Here is a 22535-nt window from a genome sequence, read left to right as displayed (position 1 = left end):
GTTCTATTTTTACCTTTTTGAAGAAACTCCATACTGTTTTCCAGAGTGGCTGCCCCAGTTTGCATTCCCAACTGTGTAAGGGGACTCCCCTTTCTCCACATCCTGGCCAACTCCTGTTGTTTCTTCTGTTCTTGAATTTAGCCAATCTAACAGGAGTGAGGGGACATCTCCTTGTAGTTTTCATTTGTATTTCCCTGATGGTATGTGATGATGAACATCTTTTCATGTGTCTGTTGGCAATCTGGATGTCTTCCTTGGAGAAATTTCTGTTCATTTCTTCTGCCCATTTTTAAATTAATTATTTGCTTTTTGGGTGTTGAGTTTCATAAGTTCATTATATATTTTGGATACTAATCCGTTATCAGATATGTCATCTGCAAATATCTTATCCCATTCTGTAAGTGGCCTTTTAGTTTTGTTGACTGTATCCTTTGCTGTGCAGAAGCTTTTTATTTTGATGTAATGTTAATACTTTATTTTTGCTTTTGTTTCCCTTGCGTCAAGAGACATATCTAGAGGGATGCCTGGGTGGCTCAGTCAGTTAAGCATCTGCTGTCAGCTCAGGTCGTGATCCCAGTGTCCTGGGATTTATCCCCACATTGGGCTCCCTGCTCAGCGGGGAGCCTGCTTCTCCCTCTGCCTGCTGCTCCCCCTGTCTGTGCTTACACACACTCTCTCTCTGGCAAATTAAAAAAAGAGAGACATATCTAGAAAAAAAGTTTTTAAACTGATTGTTACCAGAAGGGAGGTGGTTGGGGAGATGGTTTAAATAGGTGATGAGGATTAAGGAGTGCACTTTTTTTTAATTTTAATTTTTATTTGCACTGGGTATTGCATGGAAGTGTTGAATCCCTATATTTTATAAGTGAAACTAATATTACATTGTAAGTTAACTAACTGGAATTTAAATTAAAACTTTTAAAAAAAAATTCCCTTGGGTGGCACCAAAGAGGTTATTGACTGTGTTCTTCTCTAGGATTTTTATGGTTTCAGGTCTCACATATAGGTCCTTAGTGCATTTTGAATTTATTTTTGTATATGCAGTAAGGGGTTCAATTTCTTTCTTTTGAAAGTTGCTATCCAGCTTTCCCAACACCATGTGTTGTGGAGACTGTCATTTTCCCATCGGATATCTTTCCTGCCTTGTTGAAGATTAATTGACCATATATTTGTGGATTTAGTTCTGGGATTCCTGTTCTCTTCTATTGATCTATGTGATGATTTTTTTTTTTTTTTTTCCAATGCCATACTCTTTTGATTACTATAGGTTTGTAATATAGCTCATGCCTGGATTGTGATGCTTCCAGCTTTGTTTTTCCTTTTCAAGGTCAGTTGGGCTTTTCGGGGTCTTTTGAGGTTTCACACAAATTTTAGAATTGTTTATTCTAGTTCCATGAAAAATAGTGTTTATATTTTGATAGGGATTGTATTATAAGTGTAGATTGCTATAGGTAGTATAGACATTTTAACAATATTTGTTCTTCCAATCCATGAGCATGGAAAGTTTTTCCATTCCTTTGTCATCTTTAATTTCTTCCATCAGTGTTTTATAGTTTTCAGAGTACAGGTCTTTCACCTGTTTGGCAAAGTCTATTTCTAGGTATCTTATTTTTTTTTTTCTTTTGGTGCAAATGTAAATGGGATTATTTTCTTTTTTTTTTAATTGAAATTCAAGTAGCCAACTTATAGTATATCATTAGTTTTTTTATTTAAATTAAATTGGCCACATATCATTGGTTTTTGATATAATGTTCAATGACTCATTAGTTGTGTATAACACCCAGTGCTCATCACATCACATGCTCTCCTTAATGCCCATCACCCAGTTACCTCATCTCCCCACGCACCTCCCTATCTGCAACCCTCAGTTTGTTTCCCAGAGTCAAGAGTCTCTCATGGTTTGTCTCCATCTCTGATTTCTTCCCATTCAGTTTTCGGTCGCTTCCCCTATGATCCTCTGCATTATTCCTTATATCCCACATATGAGTGAAAGCGTATGATAATTGTGTTTCTCTGCATGACTTATTTCACTTAACATAATACCCTCCAGTTCCATCCATGTCAATGCAAATGGTGGGTATTCATCACTTCTGATGGCTGAGTAATATTCCATTGAATATATGAACCACATCTTCTTTATCCATTCATCTGTTGAAGGACATCTCGGCTCCTTCCACAGTTTGGCTATTGTGGACATTGCTGCTATGAACACTACATCTGTATCTTTGGGGTAAATACCTAGTGGTACAATTGCTGGGTCATAGGGTAGCTCTATTTTTAATTTCTTGAGGAACCTCCATACAGTTTCCCAAAGTGGCTGTACTAGCTAGCATTCCCACCAACAGTGTTAGAGGATTCCCCTTTCTTCACATTCTCACCAACATTTGTTGTTCCCTGTCTTGTTAATTTTAGCCATTCTAACTGGCTTAAGGTGATATCTTATTGTATTTTTTATTTGTATTTCCCTGATGGCAAGTGATGTGGAGAACTTTTTCATGTGTCTGTTGGCCTTTTGTATGTCTTCTTTGGAGAAGTGTCTATTCATGTCTTCTGACAATTTCTTGACTTGATTATTTGTTTTTTGGGGGGTTTTGAGTTTGAGAAGTTCTTTATAATATTGGATACCAGCCCTTTATCTGTAATGTCATTTACAAATATCTTCTCCCATTCTGCAGGTTGTCTTTTAGTTTTGTTGACTCTTTCCTTTGCCATTCAGAAGCTTTTTATCTTGATGAAGTCCAAAGTTCATTTTTGCTTTTGTTTCCCTTGCCTTTAGAGATGTGTCTTGCAAGAAGTTGTTTTGTCCAAGGCTGAAGAGGTTACTGCTGGTGTTCTCTAGGATTTTAATGGCTTCCTATCTCACATTTATATCTTTCATCCATTTTGAGTTTGCCTTGGGGTATGGTATAAGAGAATGGTTGTTTCATTCTTCTGCATGTGGCTGTCCAGTTTTCCCAGCACCATTTATTGAAGAGACTCTTTTTTTCCATAGAATATTCCTTCTTGCTTTGTCAAAAATTAGTTGACCATAGAGATGAGGCTCTATTTCTGGGTTCTGTATTGTGTTCCATTGATCTATGTGTCTGTTTTTGTGGCAGTACCATGCTGTCTTGATGATGAGACCTTTGTAATATAGCTTGAAATCAGTCATTGTGATGCTCCAGCTGTGGTTTTCTTTTTCAACATTCCCCTGGCGATTTGGGGTCTTTTCTGATTCCATACAAATTTTAGGATTGTTTGTTCCAGCTCTGTGAAAAATGTCGATATTATTTTGATAGGGATTGCATTGAATGTGAAGATTGCTCTGGGCAGCAGAGACATTTTAACAATATTTATTCTTCCAATTCATGAGCATGGAATGTTTTTCCATCTCCTTGTGTTTTCCTCAATTTCTTTCATAAATATTCTATAGTTTCTAGAGTATAGGTCCTTTATCTCTTTGGTTAGGTTTATCCCTAGGTGTCCTATGGTTTTTGGTGCACTTGTAAATGGAATTGATTCCTTAATTTCTCTTTCTACAGTTACATTGTTAGTGTATAGAAATACATCTGATTTCTGTGCATTAATTTTGTATCTTGCCCCGTTGCTGAATTGTTGTATGAGTTCTAGCAATTTTGGGGTGGATTCTTTTGGGTTTTCCACATAAAGTATCACGTCAACTGCAAAGATAGAATTTGATTTCTTCTTTGCCAATTTGAATGCCTTTTATTTCTTTTTGTTGTCTGATTGCTGAGGCTAGGACTTCTAATACTATGCTGAACAATAGTGGTCAGTGTGGGCATCCCTATCGTGTTCCCAACCCTAAGGGAAAAGCTCTCAGTTTTTCCCTATTGAGAATTATATTCACTGTGGGTTTTTCAAGAGGGCTTTTATGATGTTGAAGTGTGTTCCCTCTATCCCTGTATTTGAAGAGTTTTAATCAAGAAAGGATGGTGTATTTTATCAAAAGCTTTCTCTTCATCAATTGAGAGGACCATATGGTTCTTCTCTTTTCTTTTATTAATGTGCTCTATCACGTTGATTGACTTGTGAATGTTGAACCACCCTGGCATCCCTGGAATAAATCCCACCTGGTTGTGATGGATAATCCTTTTAATGTACTGTTGGATCCTATTGGCTACTGTCTTGGTGAGTATTTTGGCATCCACGTACATCAGAGATATTGGTCTGTAATTCTCCTTTTTGATGGGGTCTTTGGTTTTGGGATCAAGATAATGCTGGCCTCATAGAATGAGCTTGGAAGTTTTCCTTCTGTTTCTATTTTTTGAAACAACTTCAGTAGAATAGGTCTGATTTCTTCTTAAATGTTTGGTAGAATTCCCCTGGGAAGCCTTCTGGCCCTGAACTCTTGTTTTTTGGGAGGTTTTTCATTAGTGTTTCAAATTCCTTGCTGGTTATTGGTCTGTTCAGATTGTCTATTTCTTCCTGTTCCAGTCTTGGTAGTTTATAAGTTTTCAGGAATGCATCCATTTCTTCCTGATTGCTTAATTTCTTGATATGTAGTTGTTGATAATTTCTTACCATTGTTTCTATTTCCTTGGTATGAGTCGTGGTCTTTCCCCTTTCAACATGATTTTATTAATTTGGGTCCTTTCTTTTTTCTTTTGGATAAGTCTGGCCAGTGGTTTATTGATCTTAATTATTTCAACAAACCAGCTTCTAATATTGTTTATCTGTTCTACTGGTTTTTTTGGTTTTTATTTCATTGATTTCTGCTTTAATCTTTATTATTTATCTTCTCCTGCTTGGTTTAGGCTTTATTTGCTGTTTTTTCTCCAGGTCCTTTAGGTGTAAGATTAGCCTGTGCATTTGGGATTTTTCTAATTTTTTGAGAGAGGCTTGGATGGCTATGTACTTCCCTCTTAGGACCAACTTTGCAGTACCCAGTAGGTTTTGAACCAATATGTTTTCATTCTCATTAGTTTCAGTGAACTGTTTAAAGTCTTTTTTAATTTTTTGGTGGACCTATTCATTCTATAGCAGGATGCTTTTTTTAACCTTCAAGTGTTTTAGTTCCCTTTAAATTTCTTCATGTGATTGAAGCCAGTTTTAAAGCATTGTGGTCTGAAAATATGCAGGGAATCATCTCAGTCTTTTGGTATCACTTGAGACCTGATTTGTGACCCAGTATGTGATCTATTCTGGAGAAAGTTCCATGTGTGCTGGAGAAGAATGAGTATTCTGTTGTTTTTGGATGTAAAGTTCTACATTTATCAATGAAGTCCATCTGATCCGAAGTGTCATTCAAAGTTCTTGTTTCTTTGTTGATCTTCTCCTTAGATGATCTGTCCAAGGCTGTGAGTGGAGTATTGAAGTCTCCTACTATTAATGTGTTATTAATGATATGTTTTTTTACTTTGGTTATTAATATTAATTGGTTTATATAATTTTCTGCTCCCACATTTGGGACATAGATATTTACAGTTGTTAAGACTTCTTGTTGGATAGAGCTTTTACATATGATATAGTATCCCTCTAAATCTCTAACTACAATCTTTGGTTTAAACTCTAATGTGTTTGATATGATGATTGCTATGCCAGCTTTCTTTTGAGGTCCACTAGCATGGTAAATGGATTACCATCCCTTCACTTTCAGTCTGGAGCTGTCTTTAGTTTCAAAATGCTTTGCTTGTAGAAAGCATATGGATGGGTTGGCTTTTTTATCCAAGCTGAAACCCTGTGTCTTTTTACTGGAGCATTCAGCCAATTTACATTTAGCATACATATTGAAAGGTATGAACTTAGTGCCTTTGTATTGCTTCTAAAGTCCCTGTTTCTGTAGATTGTTTCCATTACGTTCTGGTCCAAGTTATTCTTGGGGTCTTTCTTTGCTTACAGTATCCCCCATAATATTTCTTGCATGCTTGCCTTGGTGTTCACATATTCTTTCAGTTTCTGTCAGTCCTGGAAACTCTTTATCTCCCGTGAATGATAGCCTTGCTGGATAAAATATTCTTTTTTTGTTAAATTTTATTTTATTTTATTATGCTATGTTAGTCACCATACAATATATCATTCGTTTTAGATGTAGTGATCCACGATTCATTGTTTTTGTATAATACCCAGTGCTCCATGCAGTACGTGCCCTCCTTAGTACCCATAACCAGGTTAACCCATTCCCCCAACCTCCTCCCCTCTAAAACCCTCAGTTTATTTCTCAGAGTCCATAGTCTCTCATGGTTCATTTCCCCTTCCGATTTCCCCCCTTCCTTTTTCCCTTCATTCTTCTAATGTCCTCCAAGTTATTCCTCACATTTCACAAATAAGTGAAACCATATGATAATTGACTTTCTCTGCTTGACTTATTTCGCTTAACATAGTCTCCTCCAGTCCCATCCATGTTGATGTAAAAGTTGGGTATTCATCCTTTCTGATGGCTGAGTAATATTCCATTGTATATATGGACCACATCTTCTTTATCCATTCATCTGTTGAAGGGCATCTCGGCTCTTTCCACAGTTTGGTTATTGTGGACATTGCTGCTAGGGACATTGGGAGGCATATGGCCTTTCTTTTCACCACATCTGTGGCTTTGGGGTAAATACCCAGGAGTACAATTGCCAGGTCATAGCATAGCTTTATTTTTAATATTTTGAGTCACCTCCACACTGTTTTCCAAAGTGGCTTTACCAACTTGCATTCCCACCAACAGTGTAAGAGAGTTCGCATTTCTCCACAACGTCTCCAACATTTGTTGTTTCTTGCCTTGTCAATTTTTGCCATTCGAACTGGCGTAAGGTGGTATCTCAATGTGGTTTTGATTTGGATTTCCCTGATGGCTAATGATGATGAACATTTTTTCATGTGTCTGTTAGCCATTTGTATGTCTTCTTCAGAGAAGTGCCTGTTCATGTCTTCTGTCCATTTTTTGATTTGATTATTTGTTTTTTGGGTGTTGAGTTTGAGAAGTTCTTTATAGATCTTGGATTTCAGCCCTTTATGTGTAGAGTCATTTGCAAAAATCTTCTCCCATTTGGTGGGTTGCCTCTTTGTTTTGTTGACTGTTTCCTTTGTTCTGCAGAAGTTTTTTAGCTTGATGAAGTCTCAAAAGTTCATTTTTGCTTTTGTTTCACTAACCTTTGGAGATATATCTTGAAAGAAGTTGCTGTGGGTGATGTCCAAGAGGTTACTGCTTATGTTCTCCTCTAGGATTTTGATGGATTCCTGTCTCACATTGAGGTCTTTCATCCATTTAGAGTTTACCTTTGTGTATGGTGTTAGAGAATGGTTGAGTTTCATTCTTCTGCATGTGGCTGTCCAATTTTCCCAGCACCATTTATTGAAGAGACTGTCTTTTTTTCCATTGCATATTTTTTCCTGCTTTTTTGAAGATTAGTTGACCGTAGAGTTGAGGGTCCATATCTGGGCTCTCTATTCTCTTCCATTGGTCTATATGTCTGTTTTTGTGCCAGTATACCGTGCTGTCTTGGTGATCACGGCTTTGTAATATAGCTTGAAATTGGGCAACGTGATGCCCCCAGTTTTGTTTTTCTTTTTCAACATTTCCTTGGCGATTCGGGGTCTTTTCTGATTCCATACAAATTTTAGGATTGTTTGTTCCACCACTTTGAAAAATATCATTGGAACTTTGATCGGGATGGCATTGAGGATACAGATTGCTCTGGGTAGCTTAGACATTTTAACAATGTTTATTCTTCCAATCTATGAGCATGGAATGTTTTTCCATCTTTTTGTGTCATCTTCAATTTCTTTCATGAGTGTTCTGTAGTTCCTAGAGTATAGATCCTTTACCTCTTTGGTTAGGTTTATTCCAAGGTGTCTTATGGTTTTCGGTGCTATTGTAAATGGAATCGTTTCTCTTTCTATAGTTGCATTGTTTGTGTATAGAAATGCCACTAATTTCTGTGCATTGATCTTGTATCCTGCCACATTACTGAATTGCTGGATGAGTTCTAGTCATTTGGGGGTGGAGTCTTTTGGGTTTTCCACATAAAGTATCATGTCATCTGCAAAGAGAGAGTGTTTGACTTCTTACTTGCCAATTTAAATACCTTTTATTTCTTTTTGTTGTCTGATTCCTGTTGCCAGGGCTTCTAGTACTATGTTGAACATTAGTGGGGAGAGTGGGCATCCTTGACGTTTTCCTGATCTTAAGGGAAAGGCTCTCATCTTTTCCCCATTGAGGATGATATTTGCTGTGGGTTTTTCATAGATGGATTTTACGAACTTGAGGAATGTTCCCTCAGTCCCTATACTCTGAAGAGTTTTAATCAGGAAAGGATGCCCTTATTTTGTCAAATGATTTTTCTGCATCAATTGAGAGGGCCATATGGTTCTTCTCCCTCTTCTTATTAATATGTTCTATCACACTGATTGATTTGCGAATGTTGAACCACCCTTGAATCCCGAGGATAAATCCCACTTGGTTGTAGGGGATGATCCTTTTAATGTATTGTTGGATTCTATTAGCTAGGATATTGTTGCGGATTTTGGGATCCATATCCATGAGGGATATTGGTCTGAAATTCTCTTTTTTGATGGGGTCTTTGCCTGGTTTGGGGATTAAGGTAATGCTGGCCTCATAGAATGAGTTTGGAAGTTTTCCTTATATTTCTATTTTTTGAAACAGCTTCAGTAGAATAGGTATTATTTCTTTGAATGTTTGGTAGAATTCCCCAGGGAATCCATTAGGCCCTGGACTCTTGTTTTTTAGGAAGTTGTTGATCACTGCTTCAATCTCATTACTGATTATTGGCCTATTCAGGTTGTCAATTTCTCCCTGTTTCAGTCTGGGCAGTTTATAGGTTTCCAGGAAGGCATCCATTTCATCCAGGTACTCAATTTATTGGCATATAGTTGTTGATAATAATTTCTAATAATTTTTTCTATTTCCTTGATGTTAGCTGTGATCTCTTTCCTTTCATTCATAATTTTATTAATTTGGGTCCTTTCTCTTTTCTTTTGCATAAGTCTAGCCAGTGGTTTATTGATCTTATTAATTCTTTCGAGGGACCAGCTTTTAGTTTTGTTGGTCTGATCTACTGTGTTTCTGGTTTCTAATTCATTGGTCTCTTCTCTAATCTTAATTATTTCTCTTCTAATGCATGGCTTAGGCATCGTTTGTTGCTTTCTCTCCAGTTATTTAAGGTGTAAATGTACTTGGTGAATTCAGGATTTTTCTTTCTTTCTTTCTTTCTTTTTTATTTTTTATTTTTCTTTCTTTCTTTCTTTCTTTTTTTTTTTTTTTGCATGAGGCTTGGATGGCTATGTATTTCCCCCTTAGGACCTCCTTTGCAGTATCCCACAGGTTTGGACCAATGTGTTTTCATTCTCATTGGTTTCCATGAACTGTTTAGGTTCTTCTTCGATTTCTTGGTTGACCCAAACATTCTTGAGCAGAGTGGTCTTTAGCTTCCAAGTGTTTGAATTCCTCCAAATTTTTTCTTGTGACTGAATTCCAGTTTCAAAGCATTATGGTCTGAGAATATGCAGGGAATAATAACAAACTTTTGTTTCTGTTGAGACCTGATTTGTGAGCCAGTATGTGGTCTGTTCTGGAGAAAGTTTTATGTGCACTCGAGAAGAATGAGTATTTTGTTATTTTAGGTGAAATGTTCTGTAAATATCCATGATGTCCATCTGGTCCCGTGTGTCATTCAAAGCTCTTGATTCTTTGTTGATTTTCTGCTTAGATGATCTGTCTATTGCTGAGAGTGGAACATTGAGGTCTCCTACAATTAACGTGTTGTTATCAATATGACTCTTTATTTTGGTGAACAGTTGGCTTCTGTAGATGGCTGCTCCCATATTGGGGGCACAGATATTTACAATTTTTAGATCTTCTTGTTGGATAGACCCTTTAAGAATGATATAGTGTCCTTCTGTGTCTCTTATTACAGACTTTAGTTTAAAATCTAATTTGTCTGATAAGAATTGCCACCCCAGCTTTCTTTTGAGGTCTGTTGGCATGGAAGATGGATTTCCATCTCTTCATTTTCAGTCTGGATGTATCTTTAGGTTCAAAATGAGTCTCTTGTAGACAGCATATGGATGGGTCCTGTCTTTGTATCCAATCTGCAACCTTGTGCCATTTTATGGGAGCATTCACATTGAGGGTGATTATTGAAAGATATGAATTAATTGTCATCATGTTGCCTGTGAAGACCTTGTTTCTATAGATTGTAAAATTTCTGTTTTGTATCACTCTTGGGGTCTTTCTCCTTTTATAGAAGCCCCCTTAATATTTCTTGCAGGGCCGGCTTAGTAGTCACATATTTTTTCAGTTTCTGCTGGTTTTGGAAGCTCTGCATCACTCCATCCATTCTAAATGACAGCCTTGTCGGGTAAAGTATTCTTGGGTGCTTGGTCTTCTCATTTAGTACCCTGAATATGTCTTGCCAGGCCTTTCTGGCTTGCCAGGTCTCTGTGGATAGGTCTGACGTTCTTCTGATGTTCCTCCCTCTGTACGTAAGGAATCTCTTCCCCCTAACTGCCCTTAAGATGGTTTCCTTGGCTCTAAGATTTGTGAGTTTTACTATTACATGTCGGGATGTTGGCTTGTTTTCTTTGATTTTGGGAGGGGTCTTCTCTCCTAGGACATGAAGGTTTTTTTCATTCCCCAGATTAGGGAATTTTTCAGCTACACTTTGCTCAAATATATCTTCTAGTCCTCTGTCTCTCTCTCTCTCTCCACCCCCTCAGGTATCCCAATAATTCTGACATTGGAACAGTTCATGGTGTCTCTTATTTCTCTGATTCCATTTTCATGGTTTTTGAGTTGTTTTTTCCTGGCCTCCTCTTATTCCTTCTTTTCTAGCAATTGGTCTTCTAGATCCCTAATTCATTCTTTGCCTCGTTTACCCTAGCTGTTAGATTATCTAGATTAGGTTGAATCTCATTGGTAGCTTTTTTATGTTCTGCTAGTTCAGCTTTCATTTCTGTCCTTAGAGACTCTATGTTGTCTTTAAGCGATTTCTCCATTTTCACAATTGCTACCCTGAATTCCATTTCTGACATCTTGGGTATATCTGTAACCATTTGTAAATCTGTGGCAGAAGTCACAGTCTCTGGGTCTTTCCTATTTTGGGGGTTCCTCCTCCTAGCCATTTTGTTGAGGAGTAGTAGAGGGAATGTACAGAGTCAAAATTATTGACCATAACCCAAGCATGATGCACCTGTTTTATAGGGACCTTTGGGTTTGGCCTCTTTTTCTCCCAGCCTGTCTTCTGGGGAGGGGGTGCTGTGCTGTTACTCAGGGAACCTTGTTTGGGCAGAGTTGCTCAGCCCCTTGTGGTGGGGGATGGGCTTAGGGAAAACCGGTTTTTTTGGGCTTTTGTTCTCTGGTAGGTTGCCCTGGTGGCTTTCCATGTCTCTTCTGAGAGTCAGAGCAGAAGAGATCATTTCCAACTCTCTGCCTCAGAGCAGAGAGATTGCAGTCTGTTCTTCAGTGAGTTCTCCAGGCCCCATTATCTATTTCTGTCTGTGCTGCTATAAACTGCAGCGTCCTTGTTTGTGCACCCCTCAGCAGCGCTCCCAGTCCTTGCCTCCAAGTTGGGGCCTTGTGTTTCTAAAACCACCAGCCACCCGCAGTTCGCATGCACGGCCCCGCTGTTCCAGGTTTCAGTCTGGAGGTTGCCCTAAGGTCCGTTCCCCATCTCTACCGTTCTGCGAGTCTGTGCCCTATCCCCAGCATGGGAGGCTTTTGGGATCCTATGTTATTTCACCTTCCCAGGGCCAGTGCTTATGGTAGCTCCCACCCCCTTCTGTTTATCTTCTGATATGTGCCCGTGGAATCACGGCTCCCTGCTTCATACCTCGAAGCCAACTGCCTGTGATATGCTGTTTGTAGAGATCCAGATCTATCTTCTTACATCTCAGGTTGATTTCATGGGTGTTCAGAGTGGTCTGGTAGGTATCCAGTGCAATTCCAGGGACTGGTTGGAATAGGGTTCCCTACTCCTCTGCTATCTTTTCCTGAACCCCCTGGATAAAATATTCTTGTCTGCCTGTTCTTCTGATTAGTGCCCTGAATTTATCTTGTCAGCCCGGTTTGGACTGCAAGCTTTCTGTGGATAGGTCTGATGTTATTCTGATGTTCCTCCCTCTGTACGTGAGAAACCTCTTCCCCCCTAGCTGCTCTCAGGGTAGCTTCTTTGACTCTATGATTTGCAAGCTTTAGTGTTATTTGTCAGTGTGTTGATCTTTTTTTTTTTTATTATTGATTTTGAGATGGGTCCTCTTGGACATGAATGCTTGCCTCCTTTCCCAGATTAGGGAAGTTCTCAGTCATGATGTGCTCCACCCTTTCTTGGATCCCAATGATCCTGATATTGGTTCTTTTCAATGTTTCATTAAATTCTCTGTGTCTCTCTTCATGTGCTATGAGTTGTTTTTCTCTCTTTTCTTCAATTTAATTCCTTTCCATCAGCCTGTCTTCTAGATCACTTATTCTGTCTTCTGCTTCCTTTACCCTAGCTGTTAGAGCATCCAATTTAGAGTGCATCTTTTTCATATCATTTGTAAGCTTGGCCTGATTAGATCTCATTTCTGTCCTCAGAGATTCTGTATTGTCATATGCTTTTTTGAAGCATTGCCATCAGCTTTATAATTGCTATCCCGAATTCTATCTCTGACATTTTGTTTATATCCATATCCATTAGTTTTATGGCAGAGGACACTGACTCTTGTTCTTTTCTATGTTGTGAGTTCCTCTTCCTAGTCACTCTGCCCAGCAAAGGATAAGTGAGGGAATGAACAGAGTCCAAAATATCCACCACAATCCAAGCAAAATGCACCCTAGAAAAATCCCAAATGTTCGGAAGCTACCACAGAAACACAAACAAAGACAAGATGATTCAAAACAAGAAAAAAAAAAAAAAAGGTGGGGGGAGAGACTCTAATCTCTCAGGTTGGGCAAAGCAGGGTGATCTGCCTGTTCCTGATTGATTTTTGGTCTGTGTGTTAGAAGACACTATGTCCCAAAATTGCAAAGAGTCATAACTTGATATATATATCAAGATAAAATTGAATAGAGTGAAAAAGGGACTAGTATGGGTCATAAATTTATAAAACGTAGATGTGTATAAATAAAAGTTAAGAAGCGACTTAAAAACATAAGTTAGGAAATAAGAATCTATTTGAAATGGGAACAGTGTAAAAAAAAAAAAAAAAGAAACAAAAAAGAACTTTAAAATTTTAGCCTGAAGTATAAACAAGTCATGAGGGATAGTCTGGAGCTCACTATATTATTTTCTCCTGGCTCTGGAGTTTTACAGTCCTGTGGAAAATAAGCTTGTCATCCACCTGTTCTTCCAGTCTGTTTTCTGGGGGAGGGGTCTGCTGTGCTGCTTCTCAGGTGTCTTTGCCTGTGTGGAGTTGCCCAACCCCTTGTCAGGGGGATGGGCTTCATATGAGTTGATCCTCTGTGTGGCTTTTGTTCCCTGGCAGCTTTCCACACCTCTTTAGAGGGTCAGAGCAAATATGGCCCTGCAGGAATCTCTGGCCCAGAGCTGCAAGATCGCAGTGCCCTTCCTTCAATAAAGCCTCCAGGTCAAACTGTCTCCACTTCTGTGTGTACTAAACTCCACAGACTTGTGCTATTCACACCCGCTACAACTCTCCCGGGGGAGTTCTGGGGACCTGGGAGCGTCTCGGTGCTTTGTGCCTTTGCAATTGTGAGCAGCTGTGGGCTTGCAGGTGCACCCTCTTCCGTGGCTCCCAGATCATGGCTGGGTGCCACCTCAGTGTCCTTTCGGGGGCCACACAACCTTGAGAGCTGTTGGGCGCCACCTTTGTGTGTGCCAAACAGCCCATGGTTCGCACCTGGTGCCACTCTCACAGGAGGAGTTCTAGTGACCCGTGAGCATCTCTGTGCTTTGTGTCTTTGTGACCTCGAGTGGTTGTGGGCTCGCTCACTCACCTGGTTCTGCTGTTCTCAGCTCATGGTTGGGTGCTGCCCTAGTGTCTTTCCTGGGGTCACTGCTACCCTGAGAGCTGGTGCCCAGTCATGGGTGCAGCCTCTTGGATTGTAAACAGCCCACACATTCTAGTCCTTTTCAGGTTACTCAAGGAGAAAGTAGTCTCCCTACTGGTCTTGCTTGTAGTTTATGGTGACCAGAGCTGGGAATCCCTTCTGGGCTCACTGACCATAACTAGTCTCCTTGCTCTACTACTTGGGCACTCTATCCGTTCAGACTCCCCTGTTCTTTCTGAGTCTCCTGGGATCCTGAGACCATAATAATCCATGTAGAATTCTGACCTATTCATCCCTTGTGCCTTTTTCAGAAAGGGATGTCTCTCACTGGAGCAGATTTCTAAGGGTCCCAATTTTGTGCTCTGGTGTTATATCACTTTCTTGTGGCCAGCTTATGGAGGCTTCTTGCCCCCTGTTTATCTTTGGATATTTCCCCAAAAAATTCAAGTTTCTGCACCTAACATCTCAGGTTGAATTTGTGTGTGTTCAGAATGGGTTGATAGATATCCAGCTAAATTTGAGGGACCAAATAAAACGAGGTCATCCACTCTGCCACCATCTTGCCCCTTCCTCACTTCCATGTCTTTTTTTTTTTAATTTCCTTCTTTGATTTCCTGGTGGACCCATTCATTATTGAGTACCATGATGTTTAACCCCCATGTATTTGTGGTCTTTCAAAATTTTTCTTGTGGTTGACTTCATGTTTCATTGTGTTGTCGTCTGAAAATATGCATGGCATTGTCAACATTTTTGTATTTGTTGAGGCCTTATTTGTGACCTACTATGTGTTCTTTTCTGGAGAATGTCCCATGTGCACTTGAAAACAACATGGATTCTGCTGCTTTAGGATGAAATGTTCTGAATATATCTGTTAAGTCCACCCGGTGTCTTATTCAAAGAGATTGTTTCTTTCTTGATTTTCTGTTTAGATGATCTACCCATTAATGTAAGTGAGGTGTTAAAATTCCCTAGTATTATTGTATTATTATCAATTAGTTGCCTTATGTTTGTTATTAATTATTTTATATATTTTGGTGCTCTGAAATGTTTGGGTCATAAATATTTATGATTGTTAGATCATCTTGTTGTATAGTTCCTTTTATTATGATATAGTGCCTTTCTTCATCTCTTGTTACAGTCTTTGGTCTAAAATCTAGTTTGTTATAAATATTGCTACTCTGGCTTTTTTTTTTTTTTCCTTTTTTATTTTGAGAGAGAGTGAGAGCATGAGCAGGGGATGGGGCAAAAGTAGAGGTAGAGAGAGGATCTTAAGCAAGCTCCTTACCCTGTGAAAAGCCTAATACAAGGCTTTATCTCATGACCCTGAGATTATGACCTGAGCCAAAATCAAGAGTCAGGCGCTTAACTGACTGATCCATCCAGGAGTCCCAGAAAATGTCTTAAAAGCAGAAACATAAAGGAAGAGCTTAACTTACCTTGGAAGACCCAGATGAATAGCATCAGGTCTCTCCACAGAAACTTACCACATCAGAAAGGAGTGGGATGTTATATTCAACCTCTTGAATGGGAAAAATATGCATCAAGAATATCCAGAAAGGCTTTCATTCAGAATGGAAGGAGAGATAAACAGTTTCCCAGACAAACAAAAACTAAAGAAGTTTATGACCACTAAAGCATCCCTGCAAGAAATATTAAAGGAGAATCTGTGAGTGGAAAGCAAAGATCAAAAGTGAGAAAGACTAGAAAGGAATAGAGAATATCTCCAGAAACAACGACAAAACAAGTAATAAAATGGCAATAAATTCGTATCAGTAATTACTTTGCAAATAGACTAAATGTTCCAATCAAAAGACATATGGTGTCAGAATGGATAAAAAATTTTAAAAAAAGACCCATCTATATGCTGCCTATAAGAGATATATCTTAGATCTAAAGACAACTGCACATTTAAAGTGAGGGGATGGAAAAACATTTATCATGACGTCAATGGACGTCAAAAGAAAGCCTGAGTTGTTAGGGCACCTGGGTGGCTCAGTTGATTGTGTCCCTCTCCTTCTCTCTAATTCCTATAAAAATCGGACCCTCTTTTCAAGCATATACTGAAGTTCTACCTCCTTTCAAGTTTTCTGTCACTACTCCAGTTTTCACATATTTCTCCTTTCTCTTAACTTCTCTTTAGCATGTAGTAAACACTGTCACAATTTAAGCCTTTATGGGTACAGACTGAATGAGAAACCCTGAGACCAGAATCATTACAGAAATGGATGACTCTCCAGCAGAGTAATAAGGCAGTAACCCGTGGTGCTGATATGAACTAATGGCAATACTGACACCGAGAAACATTGCCCTTATAAGATTGATTGTAGTGGATTCTTTACTCTTCTCATAGACTATCCTGTTCAGCTACCTTCAGGAATCAGAAAGTCAGGCTTAAGTCTAAGGAAGGCTACATAGGTGCAGCCAAAATCAGAGGGACAGAAGACAGTGATGGCCAGGAGCAACCATGAGAGTGAATAATGCAAATTTGTAGACAAAGTTAAGTAATTGGCCTCTGAGGACTCCTATATAGATATAGAGTTAATAAGTTTACAAAAGCAATTGGCATGCAAGTGTGAGAAAAGCAATATATCCTAGATGAAATGGACCCTCTTAAAAACAATTTTAAGGATGCTCTATAACTAAAAGAGCTTTAATAGCTTTGTAAATCAAGAACTATTATTTCTATAAGAAAGGTATAAAACTGTCTTAGGTTTGTGAATGGAAAAGATATCTAAACCAATCAAATTCATTCAATAGTTTGGGCAAAATATATTTTCACCAATTCCACAAATATTTAATAAGCACCTAGAAGACACTGTTCTAAGTTGCTGCAATTTTGATAGTCAATGAAATAGACAAAAATCATTTTGTAAAAATAATCTTGGATTTCATTGTTTTTGTCCATGCACATTACTACTACTATTTGGAAGTGAGAGAGATTGTCCTGCTTTGTGATAAATGAAACAACCTTGCCCTGAAGAAAAAAAAGACCCACAGAAACTGCAGCTAAGAAAGATAAAGAATGCCATGCAACCACTCATTATATAGGCCCCATTGTACCTGCCTCCTTGCTTAGTTCTGATACTACCCATAATACCATTATCCAACAACAAACTATGGTAGAATCTTGTCTAGTACTTTCAGTATTCTGTATGCATGCATATCCATATAGATGTATTTTTTGTTTGTAAAAAGTTGCCTTATAATATATGTGCTCCTTTGTATGTTTCTGTCACTTCAAATTATGAAATTTTCCAAAATTTTAATATTTAGATATTAAAAAGTTAAATAATACCATGAAAGTCCAGCAAAGATATATAGAAGAATCTTTGTCTAATTTCAGATAAGAAAGTTTTTCTAAACAGAAATACAAAAACTCATACTTGGAAAATCTAATTTGGCTTCTTAAGAATTAAAACATCCTGGGGTGCCTGGGTGGCTCAGTTGGTTAATCATCTGACTCTTGGTTTCGCTCAGGTCATGATCTCATGGGTCCTGGGATCAAGGCCCACCATGGGCTCCATGTTCAGCAGGGAGTCTGCTTGAGATTTTCTCCCTCTGCCCCTCCCCTCACACACTCTCTCTCAAATAAATAAATAAATAAAACTTAAAAATAAGAATTAAAACATCCTTATAATAATGAGTCCCATAAACATTTTAAATGGTAAATAAAAACTAGTAAGAGAAAGATATAGATAGATAAAAATGTATATATAACAGACAATGACTAGTCTTACATTATAAGATTTTAGCAATTAATAACGAGAAAATAATATAAACATATACAGAAATAATATATACACACATATATATGCACTCTATACACTACATATGTGTGTGTATACATATATATATATATATATATACATACATAGACAGTTTTGAAATCTCTCTCCCTCTTTAGGTATATATGAAGGACAGAGATTTCAAAATTGTCTATATATATATACACACATATATAGTGTATATAGTGTATATATATGTGTGTATATATATGCATATATATACATTTTCAAAATTGTCTATGTGTATATATATATATACACACATATATAGTGTATATAGTGTATATATATGTGTGTATAAAAATGCATACACACACATACACAAACGTACGTGTTTGCCTTCCCTAATAATCAAAGGCAAATAACGAGATACCACTGTTCATCTTTTTAAATTGCTAAAAATTGTAGGGAAATGATTATATTCAATACTGACAGTTGAGAAAAAATGTTCTCATACACTAGCAGTGGGAGCTTGAATGTGTACAATCTCTTATAGAATAACATTCTCAAGAAAAACCTAGAGGGTTGGGCCTTGGCAAGGGGCCAAACTCAATGGAAGACTGGAAACGGGGAGGGACAACAGGGAGGGAGGGGCGAGGTGGACAATAAAGAATGCAGAGCCTCCTCTGTGACGTTGGGGACTGTGTTTGACTAGGGCCTAGGCAGAGGTGGCAGGCCACAGCAATGCCATGGTAGTGAAGTTTTTTGCAACCGATCTCAGGGGCTCTGAGATCTTTCATTTATGGGGCCCCTGAGCAGTCGGATACTGCAACGCAGGGAATCAGCCACAGTTAATTCGCAGCCGCCAGCAGCCCAGGCGGGCCCCAGTTATATATCTGGCAGCCATAAACGCAAGCAGAGCAATGGGCTCAGCTTGAGCCCGGAATCTGAGATCAGCCAAAGGTCTTTAGACCAGGAAGAGGATCTACAGCATGTAGTCAGCACAAGCCAGGGTAAAAAAGTTAAGATTGCATCTGAGTATGCTTACCAAACTTTATTTTTGCGTGGGGAAACAAGTGATGTTAAAGTTCGTGCCCTTGGGAAAGTATGGTGTTTACACAAAATGTTTTTATGTCAGTCAAGCTACTTTGCTACTATGTTTAGAGGTTCTTGGGAAGAATCGCATAAAGATATTATTGACCTGGAGATTAATGACCAGAATATAGATGTAGATTCCCTGCACTTTGTACTAGGCTCATTGTATAGGGATAAATACATCTTAATGGATCCCCTTCAAATTCCACGAATTTTGGCAACAGCATGCCTGTTTCAAGTAGAAGAATTAATTCAGCAGTGTGATGAGACCATGAAGAGAACAATTAATGCAAAAACTGTATGTGGCTATTATGCAGCAGCAGAGACCTATGGGTTAGATTCTGTAAAGACAGGGTGCTTTGAATGGCTTCTCCACAATTTGATGACACATCCAAGTGTTGAACTTTACAAAGAACTCAGTATAGATCTCATGAATCTTCTCATTTCTTCTTCTAATTTATTAGTAATGCAGAAGGAAATAGATGTATATACCACACTTAAAGAGTGGATGTTCCTTCGCCTTAATCCAGCTTGGAAAGGCTCAATGAAACAGCTTTTAGTTAATGCAAACAACTGGCTTTCTAGGCACAAGGAATGTGTTGGTAACATTTCCTTTCTTGAAACCAAACAAGGCATACATTTCCAACCAGTGTTTAAAAACTTAAGATTTCAGCATATCATCTCTGACCTGGCCTCCACAAGAGTTATTGAACAAGACACTCTGATACCTTCAAAATGGTTATCATCTGTTTATAAACATCAATGGTTTACCTTGCTTAGAGCACAACAATATAGGGAAATTGGGCCTCAAAACATCAATGAAACAGAACTTGAAGAACATAGCATGAGATGTGGTAAGAGGATTGTCAAAGATGGAAAATACTCCTGGAAGTGGTCAGGTTACAACTTTGGCTTTCCCTTACATGTCATCTTCACCAGCCATTATATAATTTTCAAGCAAAATACTTTCAGTCAGCCATGTGACAGTTCCATTTCTCTACAACCTCTAAGAAATATTGCATTCAGATTAACTTTGGTATATTTTGATTCTGGTGGAAAACTAAGTTTCAGCAAAACAACTGGTTATAAAATACTTACTTTTGAAAAGGATGAGGAGCAAGTGGTCATGAAGTTGGATAGCACCGTTCTTAGCTTCCCTTTATATATATTCTGTAACTTCTTGTTTATATCATTAGAAAATCCAGGAAATTGACAATCTTGTCAATTAGTATATATTAGCATTTTGAAAACTTTTGATGTCTCATTTCATTTAGTGGTCCTACTGTTAAACACAATAAAGACCAATAACAGAAATGAAAATAATCTTTCAAATATAACTATCATAAATGACTACTATTTATCTTCATTTTATTTCTGCATATCAATGAAGAAAAAGTTTAATTCCAAGAAAATATATCTGTGAAACCAAATAGTCAATGATGCTGACATCTTTTACTTTTCATTTACCATCAATAGGCAAGTTCCAAATGGCAAAAAGAGACTATAGGAACCAAAAATAAATTAACTTGTTAGATAAATTTTACCTTAACTAATATTGAGAGAGAATAAAAAAAATTCCTCCTTGCTAAAATTGTTGCACAAATGTCTCTAATTGCAGCAATATTACAAAAGAGTCAATCAAGTTAAACCTATGATTAGGAATTTTCTTTGGACTCAATAATGTACAGATTTAAATAGCCAGACAAATAATGTCAAATTTTACAACTTTACATATGGTATAATTTGTTGATATTTTACAATTAATCTGCCACGTGTCCCATTTTCTCTGTGGTTTGGAGAATGCATATTGCATAATTATATATTATTATATATCATATTAATATATACACAATATATTAACATAAGTATATAATAACAATTGTATAGCATATAACATATAATAACATAATTTTATATATTATATGTAAATATATACAAATAAATATATAGTTATATAATATATGAATTCATATATATGCACACACACATACAATTTTTGAAATGGTTGGATAAGCATTATGGACTAAAATGGGTTTCCATAAATACCAGTCATTCTTATGGATATCCAGATATGAATAATTTCAAAGTATCCTCTTCATTTTTTCTATTTGTACTTGTTTACTCTTTTTGGCCAGAGTTTGTTCTTTTTGTCTATACAGTATTTGAAGTAACATTTCTTTCTTTTTATTTTAAGATTTTATTTATTTGACAGAGAGAGAGACAGCGAGAAAGGGAACACAGGCAAGGGGGAGTGGGAGAAGGAGAAGCAGGCCCCCTGCTGAGCAGGGAGCCCAACATGGGGCTCAATCCCAGGACCCTGGGATCATGACCTGAGCCGAAGGCAGATGCTTAATGACTGAGCCACCCAGGAGCCCCTGAAGTAACATTTATTTCAAAATAAAAGCCATTTGGGTAAATATTATACTTTCAAAAATATGTCTGCTAGTTCATGAGCTAGGAAGAGAGAGCCCTGTCTGTCCAGCTGACTGGTGCAACTTTCAAAAATTTTTATAGCACCTTGAATGCTGTTTATATTGGTTTCAATATGATTGTCTTTTTCTATGAACGTACATAATAATCATATCACATATTCCTTGTATACCAAGCATGCAATCAAGAATAACTTATTTTAATGTGCTTACCACAGCCATTTTTCAATTTTTATTTGCATGGCCTTCATGTTCTATCAAATTGTAAGGACCTTGCAATAACATACATAAGGTATTCCATCCCCTCTTGAGGCAGTCTGAATGAATTCTCAATTTCTAATTTTAAAAACTTGGAACTTTTACAAAATAAAGATCCTAAATTTGAAAGAGAACAGTAGGGGAAAGTAGAATTGCACATGGTATCTCAAAAATCTGTGGTACACCCCCAAAAGACTGCTTAGTAGTTTAACAGATATTACTGTCATATCTTCCTCAAGTATCTCAACCAGTGTTACACATAAGCAGAGGGGTAATGATAGCAATAGAAAAATATGATAGGCATGCTCCATATTTCCCCAAATAACCTAAGATCATTGTTTCACATACTCTGCCAATTCCAAAACATGAGCGAGCCTGTAAATAATTTAGGTTATGTCTTAGTCCCTTGGTCTCCACCTGGTCCTTTGATCATCATTTAAGATAGATAATTTATTTTTTTAATTTAGTTTTTGTTTTTTTAGAAAGAGAGTGCACATGTGAACAGGGTAGGGGTAGGGGAAGGGCAGAGGGAGAGGGAGAGAATCTTAAGCAGGCTCCATACCTAGCATAGAGCCCAATGCGGGGCTTGATCTCACGACCCTGAGATCACGACCTGAACCAAAATCAAGAGTGTGTTGCTTAACTGACTGAGCCACCCAGGTGCCCCTGAGATAGGCAATTTAAGTAAAGATCAAGGATGCAACTTTCCATTCCAGTGGCTCAAGATCTAACCTACCACTCTGGTGATGAGTGAAGCTACCAAAAGACACTAGAAAATACCAGAAACTTGGTGAATCTGTTTTCTTAATGTGACTGGCCACTTTATTTTAATTAATTAATTAATTAATTAATTATTATGTTAATCACCATACATTACATCTTTAGTTTTTGATGTAGTGTTCCATGATTCATTGTTTGCATATAACACCCAGTGCTCCATGCAGAACGTGCCCTCTTTAATACCCATCATCTACTGGCCACTTTATTTTAAATTCAAGTTAGTAATCCAATTTAGTATTAAATAAAGGCAGTTGACACAACAAAGTACTAGAATAGTTTTATGTTAAAAAAATATTAAGGATAAAATCAGCCTAT

General features: G+C 37.8%; 1 protein-coding gene across 1 annotated transcript; it reads left to right on the top strand.

Annotated features, from left to right (window-relative positions):
- Nucleotides 1-18460: 18460 nt before the first annotated feature.
- Nucleotides 18461-19966, top strand: LOC116628632 (germ cell-less protein-like 1). The gene has a single exon (XM_032398989.1). The coding sequence runs from the start codon at nucleotides 18461-18463 to the stop codon at nucleotides 19964-19966; it is 1506 nt and encodes a 501-aa protein (XP_032254880.1).
- Nucleotides 19967-22535: the final 2569 nt, after the last annotated feature.

The sequence above is a fragment of the Phoca vitulina genome, unplaced genomic scaffold (assembly GCF_004348235.1).
Source record: "Phoca vitulina isolate PV1807 unplaced genomic scaffold, GSC_HSeal_1.0 scaffold124, whole genome shotgun sequence".
Classification (NCBI taxonomy): Eukaryota; Metazoa; Chordata; class Mammalia; order Carnivora; family Phocidae; genus Phoca; species Phoca vitulina.
The sequence above is the reverse complement of the archived record's forward strand: the minus strand, read 5'-3'. Positions and strand labels throughout refer to the sequence as shown.